The sequence below is a fragment of the Carcharodon carcharias genome, chromosome 11 (assembly GCF_017639515.1).
Source record: "Carcharodon carcharias isolate sCarCar2 chromosome 11, sCarCar2.pri, whole genome shotgun sequence".
Taxonomy (NCBI): domain Eukaryota; kingdom Metazoa; phylum Chordata; class Chondrichthyes; order Lamniformes; family Lamnidae; genus Carcharodon; species Carcharodon carcharias.
This window is the reverse complement of record NC_054477.1, coordinates 33,250,522-33,273,386: the sequence shown is the minus strand read 5'-3', so window position 1 is coordinate 33,273,386 and position 22,865 is coordinate 33,250,522. Positions and strand designations below refer to the sequence as shown.

Genomic DNA, 22,865 nt, shown 5'->3' with positions numbered 1-22,865 from the left:
CCTTGTCTACAGTAATCCTGTTGAGAGCCATGTGGAACTAATACAGTTTTACAATGTGGTGCAGTTGGTCCCTGAATGAGATGCAGTCGATGTTAATGGATACTGCCATTCCTTGAAGTTTTCAAGAGCACTCTGATAGCAATTCGCTGTTCAAATTTCAGAAGACAACCATCACTAAGGGAAAAATAAATTCTGTGCATTCTGTGTAACCAAATTGTCAACTTGCTTGTCAAGAACATTTAGGATTACACACAGTGCATGGAAAAACTTCTCTCCCACTTTGCAAGTGGTAGAACTCATGAATGCTGCAGCTGCAGATCCAGTCATGATACTTAGGCTTTCCCTGTTTGGCACCAAAAGTTTGCAGGGCACTCCTGTTTGCAGATGCATAACAGGGAAGACATTGCCACCAGCAAAGAAAGTTCTGTATCAAAAGGGATAGGTTAGTACAAAGGTTCACCTCAGTAGGGCTGGGGGGCACCTAGTGGCTCTGTGGAAATGCTTAAAAGGAATTCTAGAAATGTGTTGTGTTTCAAGACTCGTAAGACCTTGTTAAGCTTCTCTCAAAGTGTTGCATTCCTCATGCTTGTACCCAAAAGGTGGAAAAGACTTTCTCTTGATGGCTTTCGTGCCAACCAACAAGATATATTCCTCGTTCCTGAAACACCATCTGAAAGATAAAGATCACAGCAGAGTATTGGCAATAATTAGAATATGCCATTTGTGAAGCTTTGTTTAATAGGAAGAAATAAATAGAAATAAAAAGTTTGGGGATTAGGGACAGTGCAATCCACTGAATGGACAAGACTGTGACAGGCTTCAGACTCACAGGCCTCGATGTTAGCTAACCAAACCAAGCCCACCCCCAAATCCCACAAAGATTAGTAGGAAGTCAGTTTGGGAGTTGGTTAAATATAAAAAATGTGAAATGTGTTCCCGACCCAATATATACTCAGTGGCACTGGGTTTCAGAGCGTGCGAGTGCCCCATCTTGGTGAGGCAGAAGACTTCATTAACTGTTGCCCATATCTTGATCACAGGGAACAGTTCCCAAGGGTCACTGGCTGTGGCCTCCTGTGCTGTTAGATTGGCCCCCCTGCTGGCCAGGAAAATCAATTTGCTGGAGGGAAAATTGGGTGGGGTCTGATAACAATGTGGGTGGGATTTTCCCCTCCACGAACTAAGTGTGGTGGCGGGCGGGAAAACCAGCTTTCTCCCCGCCGACTGCAGTGGCACAGTGTCACACCCAATTGTCCACCTGTGATTTGCTCGCCTATGACCTCAGCGAATCCTTGCTCCAGGCGCCATATTTAAACCACACCCGCACACAAGGCCTGCAGTTCAGGACTGCTCCGGGTGAGAGATGGCCCCCAAAAGCAGGAAGAGTGCAGCCTCCCCAAGTTTAGTGACTCCTCGCTGGGTCACCTGGTTGCTGCCGAGGCCTGCCGTGACATTCTCTACCCTGGGGATAGCCAGTGGAGGTCCAACAAGGTAACTAACCCGGCTGAGGAGGAGGTGTCTGTGGTGGTGAGCGCCACCCCAGCCCGCAGGAGAGCAGCGATACAGTGCCACAAATGGATGAATGATCTCGTTCGCACAGCCAGGATAAGTCAGCCTTCTCATCCCTTTCAGCTCACACTCTTATAAGCCCCGGACACATTGCAGGATGACAGTGCGCAGGGATCTCACATGCTACCAGCTCAAGGGACATCACCACTCACTCTCCCACACACACCCTGACATCTCCATCAAGGCTCACATCCTGTGCAGTCAGGTCCTCATCCTGTGCACAGCTCCAGTTGGCACCCGCACAAGGTAGGCATCCTTATCACCTGCCTTGGCATGCTTCCTGCTCACAGTCTCTCCATCTGTCTTCATGCAGACATCAAGCTTGCCCACAATAAGAGGGAGAGGTCCCAGATGCTGACAAGATGCCAGAGATCAGGGCCTTCAGCCAGTTTGAGAAGCATGCAAGACACCTGAGCGGAGAGGACTGGGACCGTGCCCTCGGTCATAGTGAGGTTGGTGCTGCACACCCAAGTGAAGACCCTGCACCAACTGATCCTTCAGACAGTGAGACTGTCAATGTTATGTCTTGGAATCTGTTGTCATGCGCTAATTATCTCTACTGTCTGTCATTGGCACTACAGCCACCTGGAGCCAACCCCTCATATCCAACCCTGAAGATACTTCAGATGAGGATTTTGAGGACCCACTTGTGGAAGACCCATCACAGCACTCACCCTCCACCAGTGCAGATACATGCTGGGACCTCGGCCTAATACAGGCTCAGTGTCACAATCTGATGAGCACAGCACAGATTTTGATCCCCAGCAGGCGGAGGCAGGGACATCCAAGGCCTCCCAACACTCGGAGGACTGCTGGAGATCAGGATTCTGCTGTGTCCCAGTCAGATGTCGAGCCTGTTGACTGGTCTTAATGTAAATGTTGGAGCTGCAGTAACAGACCCGGGAATATCAGGCAGCTTTGTCAGCTGCATTTCAAGGTACAAGATTGCAAGGTATGATGGGGGGGGGTCCGTCCACATTCATCCTGAGGTACTAGTGTTGATATGCCAGCGCACCGAGGTCCACACTGGTAGGTTGGCAGCTGCCATGGAGACCTTGGTCCAGAACATAGCACCTGTATTGCTGCTTTGTTCTGGATGGTGTCAAGCTTCTTGAGTGTTGTGGGAGCTGCACTAATCCAGGCAAGTGGGGAGTATTCCAACACACTCCTGACTTGTGCCGTGTAGATGGACAGGTTTTAAGGAGTCAGGAGGTGAGTTACTTGCCACAGAATTCCTAGCCTCTGACCTGCTCTTGTAGCCACAGTATTTATATGGCTAGTCCTGTTCAATTTCTGGTCAATGATAACACCCGGGATATTAATAGTGGTGGATTCAGTAATGGTAATGCCTTTGAATGTCAAGGGTGATGGCTAGGTTCTCTCTTATTGGAGATGGTCATTGACTGGCATTTGTGTGGTGCGAATGTTACCTGCCACTTGTCAGCCCAAGCCTGGATATTGTCCAGGTCTTGTTGCATTTGGACATGGACTGCTTCAATATCTGAGGAGTCGCAAATGGTGCTGAACATTGCGCAATCATCAGCGAACATCCCCACTTTTGACCTTATGATGAAAAGAAGGTCAATGATGAAGCAGCTGAAGACGGTTGGGCTGAGGACACTACCCTGAGGAACTCCTGCAGTGATGTCCTCGAACGGAGATGACTGACCTCCAAAAACCACAACCATCTTCCTTTGTGCTGGGTATGACTCCAACCAGCGGGGAGTTTTCCCCCTGATTCCCATTGACTCCAGTTTTGCCATGTGATACCACACTCAGTCAAATGCTGCCTTGATGTTAAGGGCAATTACTCTCACCTCACCTTGGGAGTTCAGCTCTTTTGTCCATGTTTGAACAGAGGCTGTAATGAGGTCAGGAGCTGAATGACCCTGACACAACCCAAACTGAGCATCAGTGAGCAGGTTATTGTTAAGCAAGTGCCGCCTGATAGCATTGACAGGATAAGCACTGCTGCTCGTCATCCTGGAATCTGGTGGGTATGAACGCCCTACATGCATGCCTACCTTGTCTGGTCTGTGCTATGGCTTCTTCTCCTGCAACCTCAGCTTCCTCAACCTCATCCCGCTCAACGTCCTCCTCATCGGAGATGTGCAGCTCCTCCATCTCGGCATTCTGACAAGTCCTCCCTCTTTTGCAGTGCCAGGTCGTGCAGTGTGCAGCAGACTACGATGATCCATGAAGCCTTCTGGAGTGCTCTGCTAGACCTGCCGAGGCATCTGAATCGCATCTTCAAGGTGTCAATGGTTTGCTCTACCAATGTCCATGCAGTGGAATGAGCATTGTTGTACCTTCCCTTGGCTAGAGTTTGTGGCCGTTGGACAGGCATCATCAGCCATGTTCTTTTTGGGTAGCCTTTGTCACCAAGGAGTCAACCCAGGATGTTGTGCGGTCCCTCAAAGATGTCCGGAATCTGTGATCTGCTCAAGATGTAGGAGTTGTGGAAGATTCATGGGTATCTCGCACAAACTTGCATGATGTGTTTCTGGTGGTTGCAGACCAGCTGCACATTGAGCGAGTGGGAGTCTTTCCTGTTGATGTATTGCATTGTCTGTTGCCAGGGAGCTCTCAAAGCCACATGAGTGCAATTGATGGCACCCTGTACCTGTAGGAATGTGGAAATAGCAGCAAAGCCCAGTGCTGTGGCTGCCTGGCTAGCTTGATCTCTAGCAAAGTGCACGTAATTATGGGCCTTGGCAAAGAGGGCGTCTGTCACCTGCTGTATGTACTTGTGGGAGGAAGCTTGAGGGATCCTACAGAGGTCCCCAGTGGAGCTCTGGAAAGAGCCATTCATGTAGAAGTTAAGAATGGTGGTGACTTTCAGAGCCACTGGCAAAGGATGTCCTCCCATTTCTTGTGGCGTCAACTCCTGGAGAATGCGGCAGCTGTGAGCTACCAGATTCCAGGATATACGGAGGCACCGATGACACTGTCTCTCGCTCATCTGCAGAAAGGACATACGTCTTCTGTGCACCCTCAGTCTTGAGAGGAGCATACGTGCAGCATTTCTGTGAGCCTCATCCTCTGGGTTTGGAGGGACCCCTGTTGCCCCTTGCTCATCAAGATGGAGCTCCTCCCTTTGGCAAGCCTGGTGCTGCCGTAGCACTATCCTCTGCCTATCCTCCTGCCTGCATCCGATGATGCAGCAACATGAAATACACCCTCCATCTTCCTGAAGGTTTCCTCTCTGCAGGGACATTGAAAGAAAGACATGACTGAGCATCAGCCTCCAAAGGTTTTCTTTCTGTTGCTCCAGTCCCTTCCCTTGCTTCTGCCCTGTCTTCCCCACCACCTCCCTCCAGCTGAGCCCATACCCTCCAGTCCCTTTCTTTGCCTCTGTCTTGTCTTCCCCATTGCCCCTCCCCGCCACAGTCCAACCCTTGCCCTGCAGCACATTACAGCCTAACCTTGTCTTACCGCTGGTCCGGTATATAGAGCCTTGCTTCTGTAACACAATGCAAGATAGGTGAACGCATCTCGAAGTTACGAGTGAAGTGTGGGTCGCCATGCGCACGTCACCTATACGCGATTGTGAATCACGCCGGTCTAACTAGATGCCGGCCGGCATGGCCTTTTGATCCAGTGTGAGGTCATGAGTCTGGTGAGCTGTGATAATGAGCATTCCCGACGTTCTAATGTATTGAAATGGCATTCCCGACATGGCGCAATGGGGAAACCGTGCCTCCATTGCGGGCGGGAGCGGATGATTTCAACCTGTTATCACGCAGACAGGAAACTGACTTTTCCCTTTCGCGATATTCCCACCATCCCCCGCCATTACGTCTTTCGTGGGCAGGACTGGAAATTCCCAGCTTTCTGATGCTCCTTGGCGAATTTTCTTCTTTGCACTTTGTACAGGAAATGCTTAACACCTCGGCAGTAAAGGCGAGTTTTGAATGGAGAGGTAGATAAGATTTGCAGCTATGCAATGAAGTACTGAGTGTATTAAATGATAGCTGCTTTCAACACATCTTTTGCCTCACTAAATACCGTACCCAGACTTAGGCCAACAAAACCATGTCATAAAGAGTGAGCAATGACTAAATGACTAAAAGGTTCAAAACATTAATGGGTCTAATAGATCAATGACCTTCCTTTGTTCTCCCTGATTGGCAACAGAATTTGTGAGAATTGAAAAAAATATTCAATTGCAAGAAAAAAGGTAAGTTAAATAGTTTAAAAGAACACAAAATTCTACTTCCACAAAACATTCCTTTTGATAGGAAAGGCCAGAGTTTCTATCAGTGGAGCTCTGGCCCACTGAAGTCACCGCTGAGATTTGGGGAGATGTGTGGAAGGGAAGTGGTGATAAATGACTTGGACGAGGTACCTGTTTCAAGCACAGCAGCCATATGTAATCAGAGATTAGAGAGAGGGACTTACAGGATTTAGTCTTCTTACTGGGGCAGACCTTTTATTTCCAGAGTGAAGAATATTCTGGCAGCAGGCCAAATTGCTGTTAGTCTAGAGGCTTTTAAAGTCTTGGTTTCAACTGCCACTTTCAGATTTTTAAAGTTTTCTCTCTATTTTAGCTTTTATAAAACTGCAGTGTTATTGTTAAAAGAAGCAACTTTTCTCAGCCTGCTTGTCAGGCCTTGTAAACTTCAGAGCTGTTGGACGAGATGTCTCCATGAGATTTGAGCCATCGGGAAATGTTCTTGGTTATTTGTGATGGATTTAGAATAATGGGGGGAGACAAAGGAAATGATAATCTCATCCATTTATACTATGTTTATGGTTGTCAGTGTTGACTTAAGGGCTGCTCAGATTGACTGCTCAGAGTGGGACAGAAGGATTTTGGGTGCGATAGGGAAATTAAATAATTGCTTCTTCCTCTTCTGAAATTTCACTAAATACTGTCCTGATGAAATCTGGAAGACTTTAAAATGGAAAACCTTAACATCATCACTCACGGTAGGCTTGAATTATGCATTATAATTGACAATGGATGCTGTCTTACAAATGGCCAGTCACAGTCTAGAAATTATGACATAGATGCGCATCAAAGTTTTTATTCACTAAAATCCAAAGATTAGTATTTGGCCGATTTTAATGATTGATTAATGTCCCAGAACATTGGAAGACTATTTCTTCCAAGAATAGCAGACTGAACACCCAACAAGGAAATAGACAAGCAGATTTTTATTAAGTCAGACTTTTGATGCAAAGGTAATTTTGGATAGCATCTCAAGCTGAGTGATGCAGGAGATATGTTTCCTAACCAAGACTGGGACAAACAGCCCTTAGACATTGCTTCCTGTCCTGAACTGCTGTTCTTCATGGTAAAATATCGCACCAAAAGAAAGGAAACAACTTACATGATCTCAGAGTCCTTCAAATTGAGCTGGAGCTTGAATGAGCGGTAGACTCAAATGAATGGACGGAATTCGGGAAGAAGATTTTATTCCTCATGATAGCCTAAGAATAACCTCCCATTATAAGTGGTTATTTCCTTTAGAGGCAATCCAGAAAAGAATGAGGTTTGATCTGAGCATTTCCTTCTTTCAGTTTTTTTGGGGCTAAATTCATAATGCAATTAAGTTAATCCCCTTTTTTACTCTGTGCTGAGGGCATTACCATACTCCTGAGGTGTGAGGTCAAACCCAGTCCAGTTGATGGGATGAAAGTTTCCTCTTAGATCCAGGCCCTGAAATTCTCCTTGAATCTGCCAGTCTCCTGCCTTGATTCCTGCCAGGAAAATGGTGTAGGCCTGCTGTGCCATTTCTAGGAGTTAATCTGGTTGCCTTGCTAGGGACAGAGCCTCCAAATTATGGCAGGAGACAAGCCAGAGGCAGGGACTCCCTAAATTGGGAGCTGCAAGGAGTGCTGATGTATCTGTAGCAGCTAGTATGCTGAGTGATTGGCAGCATAGTCCGCTGCAAGCTTCAACTTTCAGATCTAAGCCAGGCAAGCAGCCATGGTACATGCCAGATTAACGTCCCTGCCATTGGAGCTGAGGAACATGTGACCAGAGATTTGGTTGAGCGGGAAGGCAAGGCCTGGACAAGCCCTCCTTTATTTAGCACAGAGCAGGAGACACCAGAGATGCCGATGAATCAGTGTTTTTGCTCCCTAATGAGAGGCCCTCCTACTGACTTCAGAAACTCCAGCAAGGGGGCTAGTACTGGAAGGCAGGATCAAGCATGGTCCTAGCACAACTGATATGGCAATGTCACTTCAGTGCTCTGAGGGGTGCACTTTTACAGAAGGAATAAAGGTACAATCTTGGGGCAGTATGAATATTCACTGTGCAGCTTAACATATTTTCCTTCACCTGAAGTGTTTAAAGTTGAGAGTGGAAAAGTTGCACTCATTGGTCTGAAAGAGAGTGAAATCTTACAAAAAAGCTAGTTCTGTTCTTCAGACAGAAAACAAGCTAGTATAGAAAGACATTAAAGGATTAATTTGTCCCTTCGACTCTAGCAGCATCCTAGTAAGTCAAAAGCACAGATTGGAAATTCACGTGTGAACTGTGCATGATTTTCCAACTATTCCTCACCAGGAGTAGTATTTTACAAAAGATCCATTTTATTGACAACTTCATTGTAGCACATGTTGTGGTTTCTAGACTTCTCCACTTAAAGGCAATTTATTCTCATGTATTGAGCGAGAAACCAATCAATAACACTACAAGAAGGAATTATCTCTACACAGAAAGCCTAAGGATAAAATTAAATTTTGATCTCAGTGTGCAATCCGAAAGTTAAAGGTACATCCAAGGATGGCCAGAATATTATACTTACTTAACAAGTTCAAGTGCTTGAATGTTTTAAATCACATTTCTGTGTATTCTGGTTTCAACAGAGGCTGACAATTAAATACACCGTGATGCTGAATCTTTAGCTTTCACTGATTTCCCCTCGGTGTGGTTTCAGATCCTTCAGCCCCACCCGCACCATCCAATGTGAGAGTTGGCAACTTTACTGCAAAGAGTGATGGCACCATTACCACCAGGATCATCTGGGATATGTTGGAAGAGCCTGATATTCCTGTGCACCATTACAAAGTTTTCTGGAGTTGGACTGTCAATGCAAAGTCAGTAGTGGCAGCCAAAAAGAAAAGGAGGAAAACCATAATTGGGGTGAGTGTGGTCAAAAAGCTTTAAAAAAAGCAAAAGTATGAGACACAAAGGCTTTGTGTGGCAGTGCCTTTCCCATGCAGTAATATAACACATCTCTACTTGTATGTGCATCCACCTAACAATTTTTGATGATTGTATACTATTTTAGTTGGCAAACAAGGGCTCAATTTGGTAAGGTAGTTCAACAAGACACAGGAATTCTGTTTGCAAAGGCCACATGTGAATTTTCTGCCTGTATTCAATGCTGGAAGCAGAATGTGGATTATCTTAATCAAACTGTGTTCTTCATGTTTATCAGTACTATTTCATACTTCTTACAGTCTCAAAACCATGTGGTCCTGGAAGGACTCCAGCCTAACAGTAGCTATATGGTGGACCTGCAAGCCGTAACGTATTGGGGACAAGTCCGTTTAAAAGGTGCCAAAGTCTCTCTGTACTTTGGCACTCCTCGAACACCCAGCATAAGTAAGGAATCTTTTTTTTCTGATTATTGCAGTGTTAATAGCTGTGGTAATTCTAGGCTGCTAAAGTGAGCTTGAGATTGCAGTTTAATGCTCAGTGAGCTAAGGTTTTAAATTTTTTTATGTTTTAAGAACCTTTGCCTGGAAATTACTGTCAGTGATGTTACTGTTTGAAGGTTTGATACAGTCATATTAAATTCTTCCTTTAGCACCATCCTATTTAAAATGAATGGGTCAAAATAGCTAAAAGGGTAATTTCATACTAGCTTGTGAAACGTTCTGCACAATAATATCGTCGTCAGTAATTTGGAATGCACAGTTTCTATTGTCGAAAATGTGAAATGAATGGAACATTATTGAATGTTCTGTTACAGGAGTGAAGGGACCACACTCCTTGCCACATTTCCCCACGTGAGAATCTACTGCAATTAAGGTTGTCATTTCATTGTGCTAAATTTTGGGGCAAAATTGTGTAGTAGAGACTTCTGTTTCCTCACTTAGACTGTTACACTTGGTATAGGGTTTTGAGAGAGCAATATTCCTTGAAACCTCTCTGCAATGTTCCCCCGGTTGACCATAGATATCATTACATGCAGCCCAATGTTTACTGAGCTATGCATTCAGAGTGGGGGTAGGAGGAGGTACAGGTGGGAAATGTCCTGCAGTTAAAAACTTTTAGATTTGTTCTCATGGTTTTCCACCCAACAACCAACCTAATTGACAGGCTGGCTGCCAGTAGAATGGGAAAGCCTGAAGCAGAAGGATACAGTGATGAGTAGGTAGGGAGAGATCGCATCATGGGGCTGGGGAAACCAGTGAGATGGTGATTGGAGGGCTCAAGCTAATGCTAAGGGTGGGGTGGGTTGGGGGGCAGGATCATGGTGCATGGAGTGGGCAGTGCACGCCAAATGTTTGCAATTTACTTTGTTAGGCCTAAAGGAAACACTCCTGTTCCTCCTGGTCAACAGACAGCACTGTTAAAGCACTGAGCTAATGGATTAAACCCTCCCTGCCTCCTTTTATCGGCTGGGATTCCTGAGTCCCTGTAAACCTGGCCAACTAGCTATAACTTAGAAAAGGCATGTTAAAATGGAGGCACATAGTTTCCTTAAAGGTTTCTGCCTACCAGCCTGCCTGTGAGAGTGAATTGGTTGCCCACTGTACATCGCAACTCCATTAAAACCAGATGTGGGTGGGCTTGATGCACTTTGGAGTTGGGATTATAATTTTTAACATTTTGACTTCTCATCTGACCCAAACCCACCTATTGTTGGGATTAAAAAAAAAACTATAATATTTACAGCACGGAAACAGACCTTTCAGCCAAACAGATTTATACCAATGTTCATGTTCCACATGAGCCCCCTCTCGCCTTATTGCATGTAACCCTAACAGCATATCCTTCTGTCCTTTTTTCCCTCATGTACTTATCTAGCCTCTCTTTAACTGAATTTACGCTGTTTGCCTCTGTGCTATTTTCTGGTCATTATCACACTGCTGTTTGTGGGGCTTCCCAAGAATACAATCTTTTCAGCAGAAAGTACATCAAGACCAAACGCAGCTTGCAAGACCCAGAGAAATGTGGATCTGCAATTCTGGGGAGTGTCTGGAGGTCAATCGCTTTATGTGGAGTGTATTACAGTTATTACACCCTCGGTTCCTAGAAGGGAGAAGTGCATCCATGTTGTCAATGAATGTCTCAATGTAAAAGTGCTCACCCTGTCTCCCCCTTCAATTCTTTGCCTCTAGTTTTCTTCTGTTGCTTTTGTTGCCTTGCTTTTCTGCACTTCCCCCACGCGCTCCACCCCCAACCCCGCCACCATCATTTCAGATTTGTTTCATACTTTCCATTTTTCTCTTTCCTTTTGTCTTTATTTTTCTCTCATGTATGTCCTGGCCCACCACAAGGGGATGAGGAAGGCAGCAGAATGGGGAGTCAGTTTGACACCAGAGACAAGCGGCGCTGATTCAGGCAGACAGATGGGGAGAGGCAGGAATATCAGGGTTTAAGCAGACATGCTCAGAGAGGCTTTGAATCAGGTTGAGGAAGAGGAAGGATTACACTCAATTGGGTAGGTAGAGTGAGGTTTGTGCACTTGTATACATTTTGCCATAACTATCAATAATACTTTGCTCCATATCATGAGGCCACTACCATACACCTTAACACATGATAAGCAAGAACAAATCTTGTATATGTTTGATGACTTACTGATTAGATGGAAATTCGTAGAAAAAAAACATTGTAAAGACTGACAAAAATAAGAACCTTCAACGTTCATCCCTTTATGTCAGTAAATATATTGGATGAGTATAGAATTCCATTATTTTTCCGTTAAATCATGTCAAACAGTTATTGAGCGACTTCATAACCTTCAGGTGAGATCAGAGAGAAAGAGAAGACTACAGCTTTTCAGGCAAAATTACAATGACATGACCTTTGACTCTGGCAACAATGAATTCTCTTGTCCTCAGAGTTCCTTACTATCGCACCATACTGACCGTATAATATTTTAGCATCAGAACTTCCAAAAGCTGGCTATTTGCACATAAACAAAAGGATGTGTGGATCAGAAACCTGCATGTGGTTTGTTAAATGTAATCTCATTTTCAATACAGACTATTGACTAGCTGGGACTTACTGCATTCTTCAGAAAGTATCATCAGAGGGTAGGAGAATAGCAAACACAATTGAGTGACCTTTACCATTTTGTCCCACAGGAAAGGTGATTGCTGCCAAATGCTCTGAATTGACTTCATGGGGCTAATGAGTTGAACTTAGTGAATAGACCCAAAAAGTAAATATAACTAAAACAAATAAAGTACTCAAGTACTGTCATATTTATAAAAGCCTTTGGCATTAGACCCAGTAATAAACCCTTTGTCAACTTACTAATCCATAAGGTAATATGTAGAGCCTTTTAAAGCAGTTAGTATTTGTGTAAAGTAACACAAAGTTGTCACTCTTAAGAAACAGATTGGAGCCGAATTGAAACATCTATTTGCAACTTAACTGATAGTGATGTTAAGCACAAATCTGAAATTCATGAAGTGAACTAGTAGATTTTACTTAGTGACCAAAGGTGCAGTTACAGCTGGTAAAATATTTACCATGCCGTGGTATTGGTGTGTTCACTTTAAACAGATTTGGACAAACAAATAACACACCGTGTGGGAAATTTAAAGGATTATTTTTTTCAACATTGTGAGACACAAAAGGGCACAAAATGACTTTTTGCTAAGAGCAGTGCAATGTTGTTACAATATTGGCCTGAATTTTCCTCGCAACGAAAATGATGCCGTTGGCCCAGATGTGGAAGTCCCACCACTGAACCAGAACCCCATCATTTTCACAGGGTTGGGGGTTGGGGGGGTGGGGGTGCGCGGGTATGGGTGGGAATGGGGGCAGTTTGGGATTTGGACATACATGTCTCACGGAGGTAGCTGCCCATATAAAACTGCAGCTGCCTCCAGTCAGGTCTGATTTTTGTCAGCTAGGAGTGGAAAGTACAATGTGTAAAGATTACACGGGGTAGAACAGGCCTAAACTTTGCAGAGTTGCTTGGATGGGCACCCCTTTTGGAGAAGTGCAGAGACCCCTTTGGAAAATGCTGAAAAGTTTCAGCAACAGCCACAAAAGTGGCAAAAAATCAACCCAAGTATCTGGCTTTAACCCAATGGAGTAGGAGGTGGGGTAACTGCATTTGGCAGGACAAAATCTTTGGCCCCTACTGGCTTGGGCACACAGGTGACAGGAACGAGAGAGTGCCAGCAAAGGGAGCATTACGCATTGTGCCAAAGAAGAAACAACAGGGGCATGGCACATCGGCACCATAGAGCTAAGTGAAGGATGTACTTGCTATAGAGGGAATGCAGCGAAGGTTTACCCAACTGATTCCTGGGATGGCGGGACTGACATGTGAGGAGAGATTGAGTCGGTTAGGATTATATTCGCTGGAGTTCAGAAGAATGAGGGGGGGATCTCATAGAAACCTATAAAATTCTAACAGGACTAGACAGGGTGGATGCAGGAAGGATGTTCCCGATGGTGGGGGAGTCCAGAACCAGGGGTCACAGTCTGAGGATATGGGGTAGTCTATTTAGGACTGAGATGAGGAGAAATTTCTTCACCCAAAGAGGGGTGAGCCTGTGGAATTCATTACCACAGAAAGTAGTTGAGGCCAAAACATTGTATGTTTTCAAGAAGGAGTCAGATATGGCTCTTGGGGCGAAAGGGATCAAAGGATTTGGGGAGAAAGTGGGAGCAGGCCATTGAGTTGAATGATCAGCCATGATCATATTGAATGGTGGAGCAGGCTTGAAGGGCCGAATAGCCTACTCCTGCTCTTAGTTTCTGTATTTCTATATATATTCTAATATAGTGCTATGCACTCTCTGAGCGAGCGAGGGGGATTTCCTGAGCCGGGAGTGCGCTCTTTAGCACATGTGCGCGAAAGAGTGCACTGATCTCCCTGAGGCAAAGTGCTGCCTCAGGGAGATCGGCTCCATTTCAAAAGCTGACAGAAAGGTAATAAAATATTTCCCTGACATGTGCCCTCTTGTGACACTGCCACATGAGCTGGGACACGTCCTTAACTTTTATTTAAACATTTGATAACCATTTAAAAGCCCCCATGAAACCTCATCCTGCTTGTGCATGAGGTTCCATGCTTTTTCTGGCCTGTCCGCCAACCCTAAGGTTGGGCAGGTCCATCAATCAAGTTAATTAGTTTTTTAATGGCCTTAATAGGCTGTTGACAGTTCAGCGGGTGCGCAGCCGATTGCTGAACTGAAGGTCTAAATGAGGTGGGGTGACGTCGGGACACACGCCCGATGTATCCCTGCATCTCTTGATGTGTTGATGAGTAGGCCCCCCCCCTCACCGCTTCCCGACTGGAAAAACATGCCCATAATATTTAACTACATTACTGCAGAATATCCTGAGGAGGTCATGGTGCCAAGATGCTGCCATCTCCATGGCTGTGTCACATGAAGCCACTCAATATTTTAAGTGGCTCATTGTGCTCCTTCAGTATGATGTGAATAGGCAGCAACAGTGACTTTTTTTTCTGTGCACACAGATACTGAATCATTGACTTCCTTGCTCACAAAATGGCCTTCCTAATGGCCCACTTTTTATACCCAACCGAGTCGCCCAACCCACACTGGGCCTGTCTCTGCCTCCACACTACTTCCAGGTTGCCCACCACGACTCCCATTACACCCTGTGCCTGAAAATCATAAGTTCCGGGACACTTTTACTGAAGTTGGGTTTGCAGAGCCGTGAGTTCTCTGCACACCCGCCGTGAGATGAAAATTCAAGTCACTGTCTCTACTGTATGGATATCAGTGAATCGAAACCAAATGATTTAAAGTGGTGGCTGGATTGAAGAAACGTGGGGCATAGTTTGCACGCACCTAATTGACAATTGCACCATTGGCAACTTGCTAATGGATCTATCTTAATGACACACAATGATACTGAAATGCAATTATTTAATGTTGTCGCTGTAGTGACTAGTACATTGGTGCCTCACCTCAACCAATGCCATTGAATCAAAAGATAGTGTTCAAACTTCACCACAGGCTGGAGCATACAACCCAGGCTGGACCATACAACCCAGGCTGATGCTCTGATATGGTACTGAAGGAGCAAAAACAGAAAATGCTGGAAAAACTCAGCAGGTCTAGCAGCATCTGTGGAGAGAGAAACAGAGCTCTGACAAAGGGTCATACTTACTCGAAACGTTAACGCTGTTTCTCTCTCCACAGATGCTGCTAGTCCTGCTGAGTTTTTCCAGCATTTTCTGTTTTTGTTTCAGATTTCCAGCATCCGTGGTATTTTGCTTTTATCTTATGGTACTGAAGGAGCGCTGCTTCTCCTGAAGTGTCTTCCTTGGATGAAATGTTAAATGAAACCTGTTTAGTTGTTCCGTTGGTTCGGGTGCAGTTAAATGTTCCATATGGCACTGCACAGGGAAGAGAAGTGAAGTCTCCCACTATCATGGGCTACATTCCTCCCTCACGCAATCACCATTAAAAACTGATTATTCATCTCATTGTTGCTTGTGGCATCTTGCTGTGCTGACTGCGGCTGTTGCCTACATATCAAATCTCTGCACCTCACCGTGCCTCACTGCATGCCTTTACTTCAAGTTGAAGCTGTGCAGGAGGACTGAACGTTCTGCCTGTGTGACAAATAAATTGTGCTGCCTCAGGAGGTGCTGAAAGAAACAAAAAAACATTTGAGATGGTTGTTGGTGCTTCGGAGACATGGTTTTGTTTGCTTTAATCAGCTGCTGCCAGAGTTTGGCCTGTTGGCAAAAATGTTGTAATGCAAATGATTTATTACTAGCAACAATGAGTAGGAACCAGGGTGCCATTTTTCAGAAATCCCCTTCTGCAGCGGATTTAGGAACATCTTAACTTGTCTAAAATAATGAACAGAGCTTGCATTTGGATGGTGTAATCCATCAGCTGCTCCAGACGTGATGTGTTATTTTGCAGCAGTTGGTTTAACACTGGCATTATTTCTTCAAAGGATCATCTTCAGCAACAAAATCCAGACATGGTGTTGTCAATACCCTCCCATCAGCTCATGGGAAAAGAACAATGCGTCTCATTGATGTCAGAGCCCCTTTCTATCAGGACAATCAGCTTCAGGTTAAAGTTTACTGGAAGAAAATGGAAGGTATGTATTACTCAAAGATCCATATCTTCATACCTTAAGTAACTCTAGGTGTTCAATCTCACCTTTTGCTCAGTGTCAGAATGAAACTGTAAGATTTATCATTCATAGAGGAGAAATATTAAGAAAGCAATTAAAAGTAGTGATGGAACTTGGATATTAATTTTGGATATCTGGCAGTATAATTTGTGATAGGTAAAGGTGGATGCTCTTATGATAGTGATTTATTTTCCATAAAACCTTGGCTTCTTGTCTTTTACTCCTTTTTTATACTTACCCTTTTTTGAATTGCAGTCGTACTGTTTATTTGGCCCATTTAGTTGGCACACTGGGCCAGCACATCCTCACCTCTAAGAGCTGGGTTTGAATCCAATCAGAACGATAGGATGAAAACTTATTTCCTTTTCTCCTACATATAAAGGTCTTGCATGAGATGAGTTTGCACAACCTCTTTCCAGGGCTTAGCACCAAAATGACAACAAGGTAACATGGTTAAATGTCCCAAGTTGCTTCACAGGGGCATTGTAAACAAAATTTGACATTGAGTCCCCGAAGGAGATATTAGAGTGGATGATTCAAACATGGTTCAGGAAGAAGACTTCAAGGAGCATCTTAAAAACAGAGAGGTGGAAAGACAAAGTGGTTTAGGTCAATTGCCTATATAGAGCGTCACTTGGTGATGGTTGCCTTGGGAAAAGATGAGTAGTACTGGTTTAGTAAGTCATGTTGTTTTGAAGCTAGTGTGTTTTTCAGCTAATTACAAGGAGCTTCATTTGATGCCTAGCCCATGGAATCCCTTCCCAGAGAACATTTGATGCTATCATTGGAAGTGTTTCATGAATTGTAAAAAAAACGCTTACTCAATACCCTAATTGTTGTAATGCCTGAGTATTATTTTCTCTTGTGTGCTAATTCTGAAATCATAGGTGTGGCGGTAACTTACTAGAAGTGAAGCAATAATTAAGAAAGGAAGCTAAAATACCTATTGTTTGAACACTTGGCTGGGATAATGCCTTTCTAAGCTGACGGTGTTGATGTGTGTGTTTAAAGAGCAGTTGTTCAAAATAAAAATGGTTTGTCTAGGAGCAATAAATATTATTGGCATTATTGTAATATCATAACCAAGTCTGATGCTGAAGTCATTCATAAACATCATTTGAACTCCCAAGATTAGATTGCAACTTTTAATTTGTTCCTTTGTATGTACGTAATATCCACTTTACAAAAATAAATGTATGTTTTGTTGGTGACTTAGTAAAATGTTTTAGAGATCCCTAGGCATTGTTGGAACATTGCAGAATCTGAGTGACAGTCACTAAAGGCCATTCTGCTCCTGAGGCAAAGACCCTTGAATGTTTTAATGAAAAATGGATAAATATTTGGAATAGAAGATAATGGGGAGAAAGAGCAGGGCAGTGTGATTAATTTTGGATTGCTCTACCAAGGAGCTGCCAGAGGCACAATGGCTCCTTCATTTACTATTCAGTGATTTCTTTGTGCTTTTTAAGAAACTGGTATGACTTGTGTTACCTATTAATATTGCCCATGTATCCCGGATGCTTCAATTTCCTCTGAATCACCAACAATGCACAGGGATATTGGGAATGCAGTTCCAAGATTCCATTGAAGGAGATTGCACAGTCCTTACACTGTCATTAAAAATAGATCAGTACCAACTAATCCAAAATGATCTTGCTACTGACTTGCCTATTGCTAAACACAAACAAAAGGGTTCCCCTGGACTAGTGATAATGACAGAAAAGTCTGATGCTCTCCGACAAAGCAGGAGGGCATCCCTATGGTATGGAAGGAGCACTGTACTTCACAGGCTTCCATTCCAACAGACTGGAGGAAAAACCTATGCGGATTGAGCTCCAAAAGAACTAGTGGAGTGTCCCAGGCAGATGTAAGGCCTTAATGAGTTTAATGTCAGGAAGTGTGTTGGACATGGTATAGCTTAGCAGACAGCAGGCACAGACAGTACTCAAATTCAGTTTATAAAAGCTGCTCCAGGCAGGAGTTTTGGAAGAATGGCATTGGTCATGCTTTCTTAAAAATTAATTCATAAGTTGTGGGCGTCGCTGGTAAGGTCAGTGTTTTTTGTCCATCCCTAATTGCCCTTGAAAACCTGGCAGTGAGCAGCCTTCTTGAGCTGCTGCAGTGCAGTGCTTTTAGAAATGTAGCCCCAGGATTTTGACCCAGAGACAGTGAAGGAAGGATGGTGTGTGGCTTGGAAGGGAACTTGCAGGTGGTGGTGTTTCTATGCGTCTGCTGTCCTTGTTCTTCTAGGAGGCAGTGGTCGCAGGTTTGGAAGGTGCTGTTGATGGAGCCTTGGCAAGTCGATGCTGCGCATCTTGTAGATGGCACCCACTTCTGCCACTGTGCATCATTGGTGGAGTGAATAAATGCTTAAGATGGCGGATGAGATGCCAAACAAGTGGGCTGCTTTGTCCTGGATGGTGTCGAGCTACTTGCATGATGTTGGAGTTCCACTCATTCAGACAAGTGGGCAGTATTCCAACATGCTCCTGATTTGTGTCTTGTTGATAGTGGCTTTGTGGAGTCAGGAGCTGTCACTCTCCATTTAGTTCCCTGCCTCTAACCTGTTTTTATGATCACAGTAGTTTTGTGGCTAGCCCAGTTAAGTTGCTGGTCAGGATGTAGATGGTGGTGGAATTCTACAATGGTAATGCTGTTGAATGTCAAGGGAAGATGATTAGTTTCTCTCTTGATGGAGATGATCATTGCCTGGCACTTGCGTGTTGCAAATGTTACTTGCCAATTATCATCCCAAGCCTGAATGTTGTTCAGGACCTGCTGCAAGTGGGCCTGGACTGCTCCATTATTGACAAGTTACTACAGAGACTGCAAACATCAGCTAAAAACTCTACTTCAGATCTTATGATGGAGGGAAGGCAATTCATAAAACAGCTGAACACTGCCTGGAGGAACTCCTGCAGTGATGTCCTGAGGCTGAGATGTTTGGTTCCAACAATCTTCCTTTGTGCTGGTTATGACCCCAACCAGTGGAGAGTTTTCCCCTGATTCCCATTGACTTCAATTTTGCAAGGGCTCTTTGAGAACTACTTGATTAAAGGCTGCTTTTATGTCAAGGGCAATTGCTCTACCTCGTCTTTGGAATAAACATAGAACAGGGATTCTAGTAAACCTGAATATCACCAAGGAACTAGAACTGTTTAGGAGGTTTTTTGTGTTGTTCGCCTGAAGATCTGTGGAATAATCAGATTGTTGTACACTTTTTCATGGTAAATGTTTAGGACAGGTTTTGGCTTCATTGAGATCATAGAGTATTTTAAGACTCAGGAAACCTCCCTATATTCTTGTGATCAATTTTCCAGTGACAGTGGTGAACTGGGAGCTGTTTGGATGAAAATCTTGGCTACATAGATCCAGAAGTTAAATTATGTAATATTGGCATGGTATTCAGAGGGGCAGTGCACATGAACAAGTGGTTGTGAATAGCTTGGCATGTATGTTAAGTTCTCATTGAATCCTGGAAAGACAGTATTTTCTTGGTTCCTCAGTTATGTCTTAGTTGAGATGTTTAGTCACAGATAGTGAAGAATAGCTGGAGGAAAAAATGAAATTTGCACGGTACCTTCCCAAATGGAAGCATAAGTTAGAATTGTCCCTGTACTTACTGTATTGTGAGTTTGGTATGCTACATACCTTAACAACTGCTATTACTTCATCAACATGTCTATTAGTAAAAGTTATAGTATCCCCTTGTCCACCTCTATAGAGATTAATGGATAGTGGAAAGGCTATAAAGAGCTCAAATGACCTTAAAACCCACGAAGGCATTCTTTAGCCATAATCTGAACAGCAAGGTATGGTTAGAGGCTAAAAATAAATCATCTTTTTTCTGTTCCCGCAACAATGTTTTCAAATGGTCAGCACTTTGTATTCATCTTACCATTTTGTCTGAAAAATGCAGACAGCTTTCAAGACTTTTTCTTAAGTGCTTTGATTCTCATGTCAAAGAATAAATTCACCATTTCCTTCAAAGAAACAGGTGTGTGCATGTATTTATTAACAGTCATTGTGGCATTTATCAGTTTCTTGTAAGCTTCATGGATTGCTGATTTTTGAGAGCAGAGCAGCATGATGTTAGCAGAAAAATATTAAAGGTGCCTGTTACTGCAGGTTTACAGATGCAGAGAATAATACCCTTTGTCTATATTTTTCACAAATTTCCAACTAATCAAGATTATCCTCTTTGCATCCAAGAAGGCATTATCAACTCTTTGCTAGCCCGGCTAGCTTAGTCTCTCATTCAGCCACATAGCTATACTGTTACTGACAATGAACTCAGGGAACAAAATCACTCATTGGAGGAAATGGAGGGATGGCTCTTTTGAGAGTAGATTCTTGAGATTAGGCACTTAAAGAAGGACATTCAGCGATGACATATTGTCAGCTCCACCTTCCACACCTCCACAATGGAGGTGCCTTCTGAAGACCACGTGAAAGAATTTAATTTATGAAAGGCCACAGCTTCTCCACTGGACGACCAGCAGCCGCAGCTGTGGTCTGACAGCCATGCTGGTCGTGGCAGGTGGGGTTCCTAGCAGGATGAAACAAAGCGCAACCCTCCCCCTTATTAGGTGGTTGTCTTGTTGAGCTGACCATGTTCCATTTGCTGTATGAAACTTACCTAATGACTGGAAACTTCTATTTGGTGTGGGAGAAAGGTCTTAATGTGCCTCTTATTTGGCTCAATTGGCTACCCATCCGGGTGAGGGCAGGTAGATGTTCCATCCTCTGACCTGGCCATCCCAAAAATGGCCCAGGGATGGAATGGTGCTGGCAAATGTGCCTGCCCACCTCAGTTCCCTCCCCCAGCAGCCTCCAAAATACTGCCCTTTGTTGCACTTGCATTAGAAGGCTTAAAACGGTGGAAAATTTCAAAGACTCACATGAAATGCTAATGTTTTGGATTTGATGTTGGTCTTGAAGGATAAGCGAAACCTAGGTTGCAGGACTTTAAACAATACCATCTGAGAGTTTCTTACCATTCTGCTAGACTGACCCATTTAAATACACCCAATATCTGATTATATACACTTGTCAGTCTCATACTTAGCTACATTTCTGATCACCTAGTGTGCCAGTTGCCTATTGTAATTGTGACTGAACACTGGAAATTACAATCACGAGTGTCACATGTATGCAATAAACAGTTATATTCACATAGGACTCATAATTGGCCACCTGTCATAACAGAAGTCAGGTATGTAATTATCCAGACATCCTGCCTCTGCAGTAACTGGGCAGCTTGTACAAGAAGAGTGTTCAATCTTCCCCACAATTATAGTGGTCAACACACAGTTTTGTTACACTAAGGGCAGGATTTTACCTTCGTAGGATTTTGAATCTGTTCTGAAAGACTTTTTAGAGCTCATTAAACAACAATAAATGCCTGTTAGTTTGTCAATAGGATTCTGTGAACAGTTTCCAGTATTCATCCATTATTTAGAGACATTTCTCATGTTAGTGACAGTTGAATGAATTGATGGTTTAGAGCCTTCCAGAAGGTATATAATACAGTGCTGAGATTTGTGATGTTTAACTCATGTTTAAAAGGTCTAGATCTGATGCATTCTGAGTACAGTACCAAAGGATTTGATGTTTAGTCAATGCAACAGGATAGATTTTACAGATTCATGCTCTGTCATTGAACTTTGTTCGACAGGAGATCATAATAGTAATTGGGATATGGAATAGATTGCACGCCATACATTTTTACCCATTAAAATTATGTTTTATTTATCTCTTATTAACTTGAACTGATGATGAATCTGATCTCTGCGCCGAAGGGCACTTCAGTTGTGCACAGGTCTGCGCTGAAAGTGCTAATTTGTAAAATTTATCACAATAGTTTTCATAACTCATTGTCTGTGTCCAATTTCATGATTGGCAGAGTTAGGACCTTTTGTCCTTGCCAGTAGAATGGTACTCATGATCTGGAAATCTCCCAGGTGCCTGCCCCTGTAATACCCAGAAGTCTCATGTTGACTATTTGTGCAATTGAAGCAAGCTGTCAGTTACGCTTGACTTCTCAGTAAGCCCCATTTGCAGTGGTGTCCGATCAACATTACCTTCTATTTATTTGTCAGCCCTCTTTTATTTCGTGAAGCTTCCAGATTGCACACAACGGCCACTGCCAACAGGGACCTGCTCTTAACAAAGAATTGCTTTGATCCTAAAACTACAAACAAGCTTTTGATGTGCAATCAAATGCTGAAAAATTGATTCATGCAAGTTAGCGTTTTGTAATTATTGTTGATAGGATTAGCATTAAAAATGAGGTCAGTGATTTGTGAAATCAGGTAGAGATGATTTATTTATAATGCTTGAGGGATCTTGATGTTCTTCAGCTTGAGGCTGTCTTAACTGAGGAATCTGTTCTCCTCTACACTCAAATTTCCACTCCCTCTGGATGAAAATCACCAGTAAGAACTCTACCCCAGAGAGACTTAAAGCCATGTGTACACACAACTTGACTGCTAGACTACAGATTCATTCAGAAGCTTTCAAAATCTGTGACTACTGCACAACATATCTACTCAGTCAGTTGGGACAGGGGAATAGGAAATCCTAACTGAAAAATGTTTATATAATGTTTTTGGGTGGGCGTATTGGCTTTAGCTGCACTTTGTGCTCATAGCATTTTACTTGAAGTTCCAATGTTAAACAACCACTGCCAGCATTTTTTTGTAGGATAGCCAAATGTACAGCTGGGAAACAGTTGGCCCATTGTATGCTTCATTTTCATTGTATTTTCCGAAATGTAACTCTACAAGCCCATCAGGTCTTGTTGAGCTAATAACAAGACATTTCCCTGGAAATGTATTATTTTGGCTAATGTGGGGTTGCATCATAAGCCATCTGTGACTTTAATGCAGTTCAGAATGGTCAGAGGAAAGCAGTGGAAGCGTTCGTCTTGAATTCATCAAGCCCTGGAGAAGCAGCCTAAATATTAATTGCTAACCTTAATTGCTCATTTCCATTGATTTAAATCTGT

At 43.6% G+C, this 22,865-nt stretch overlaps 1 protein-coding gene across 1 annotated transcript in view; it reads left to right on the top strand.

The window, feature by feature from the left end:
• The window catches only part of LOC121284482 (anosmin-1), a 187,154-nt gene that overhangs the window by 139,766 nt on the left and 24,523 nt on the right, over positions 1 to 22,865 (top strand). Inside the window, exons 7-9 of the mRNA XM_041200001.1 lie at positions 8,463 to 8,668; positions 8,989 to 9,133; positions 15,671 to 15,820. Coding sequence (XP_041055935.1) covers positions 8,463 to 8,668; positions 8,989 to 9,133; positions 15,671 to 15,820 — 501 coding nt within the window. The remainder of the gene's footprint in view (positions 1 to 8,462; positions 8,669 to 8,988; positions 9,134 to 15,670; positions 15,821 to 22,865) is intronic.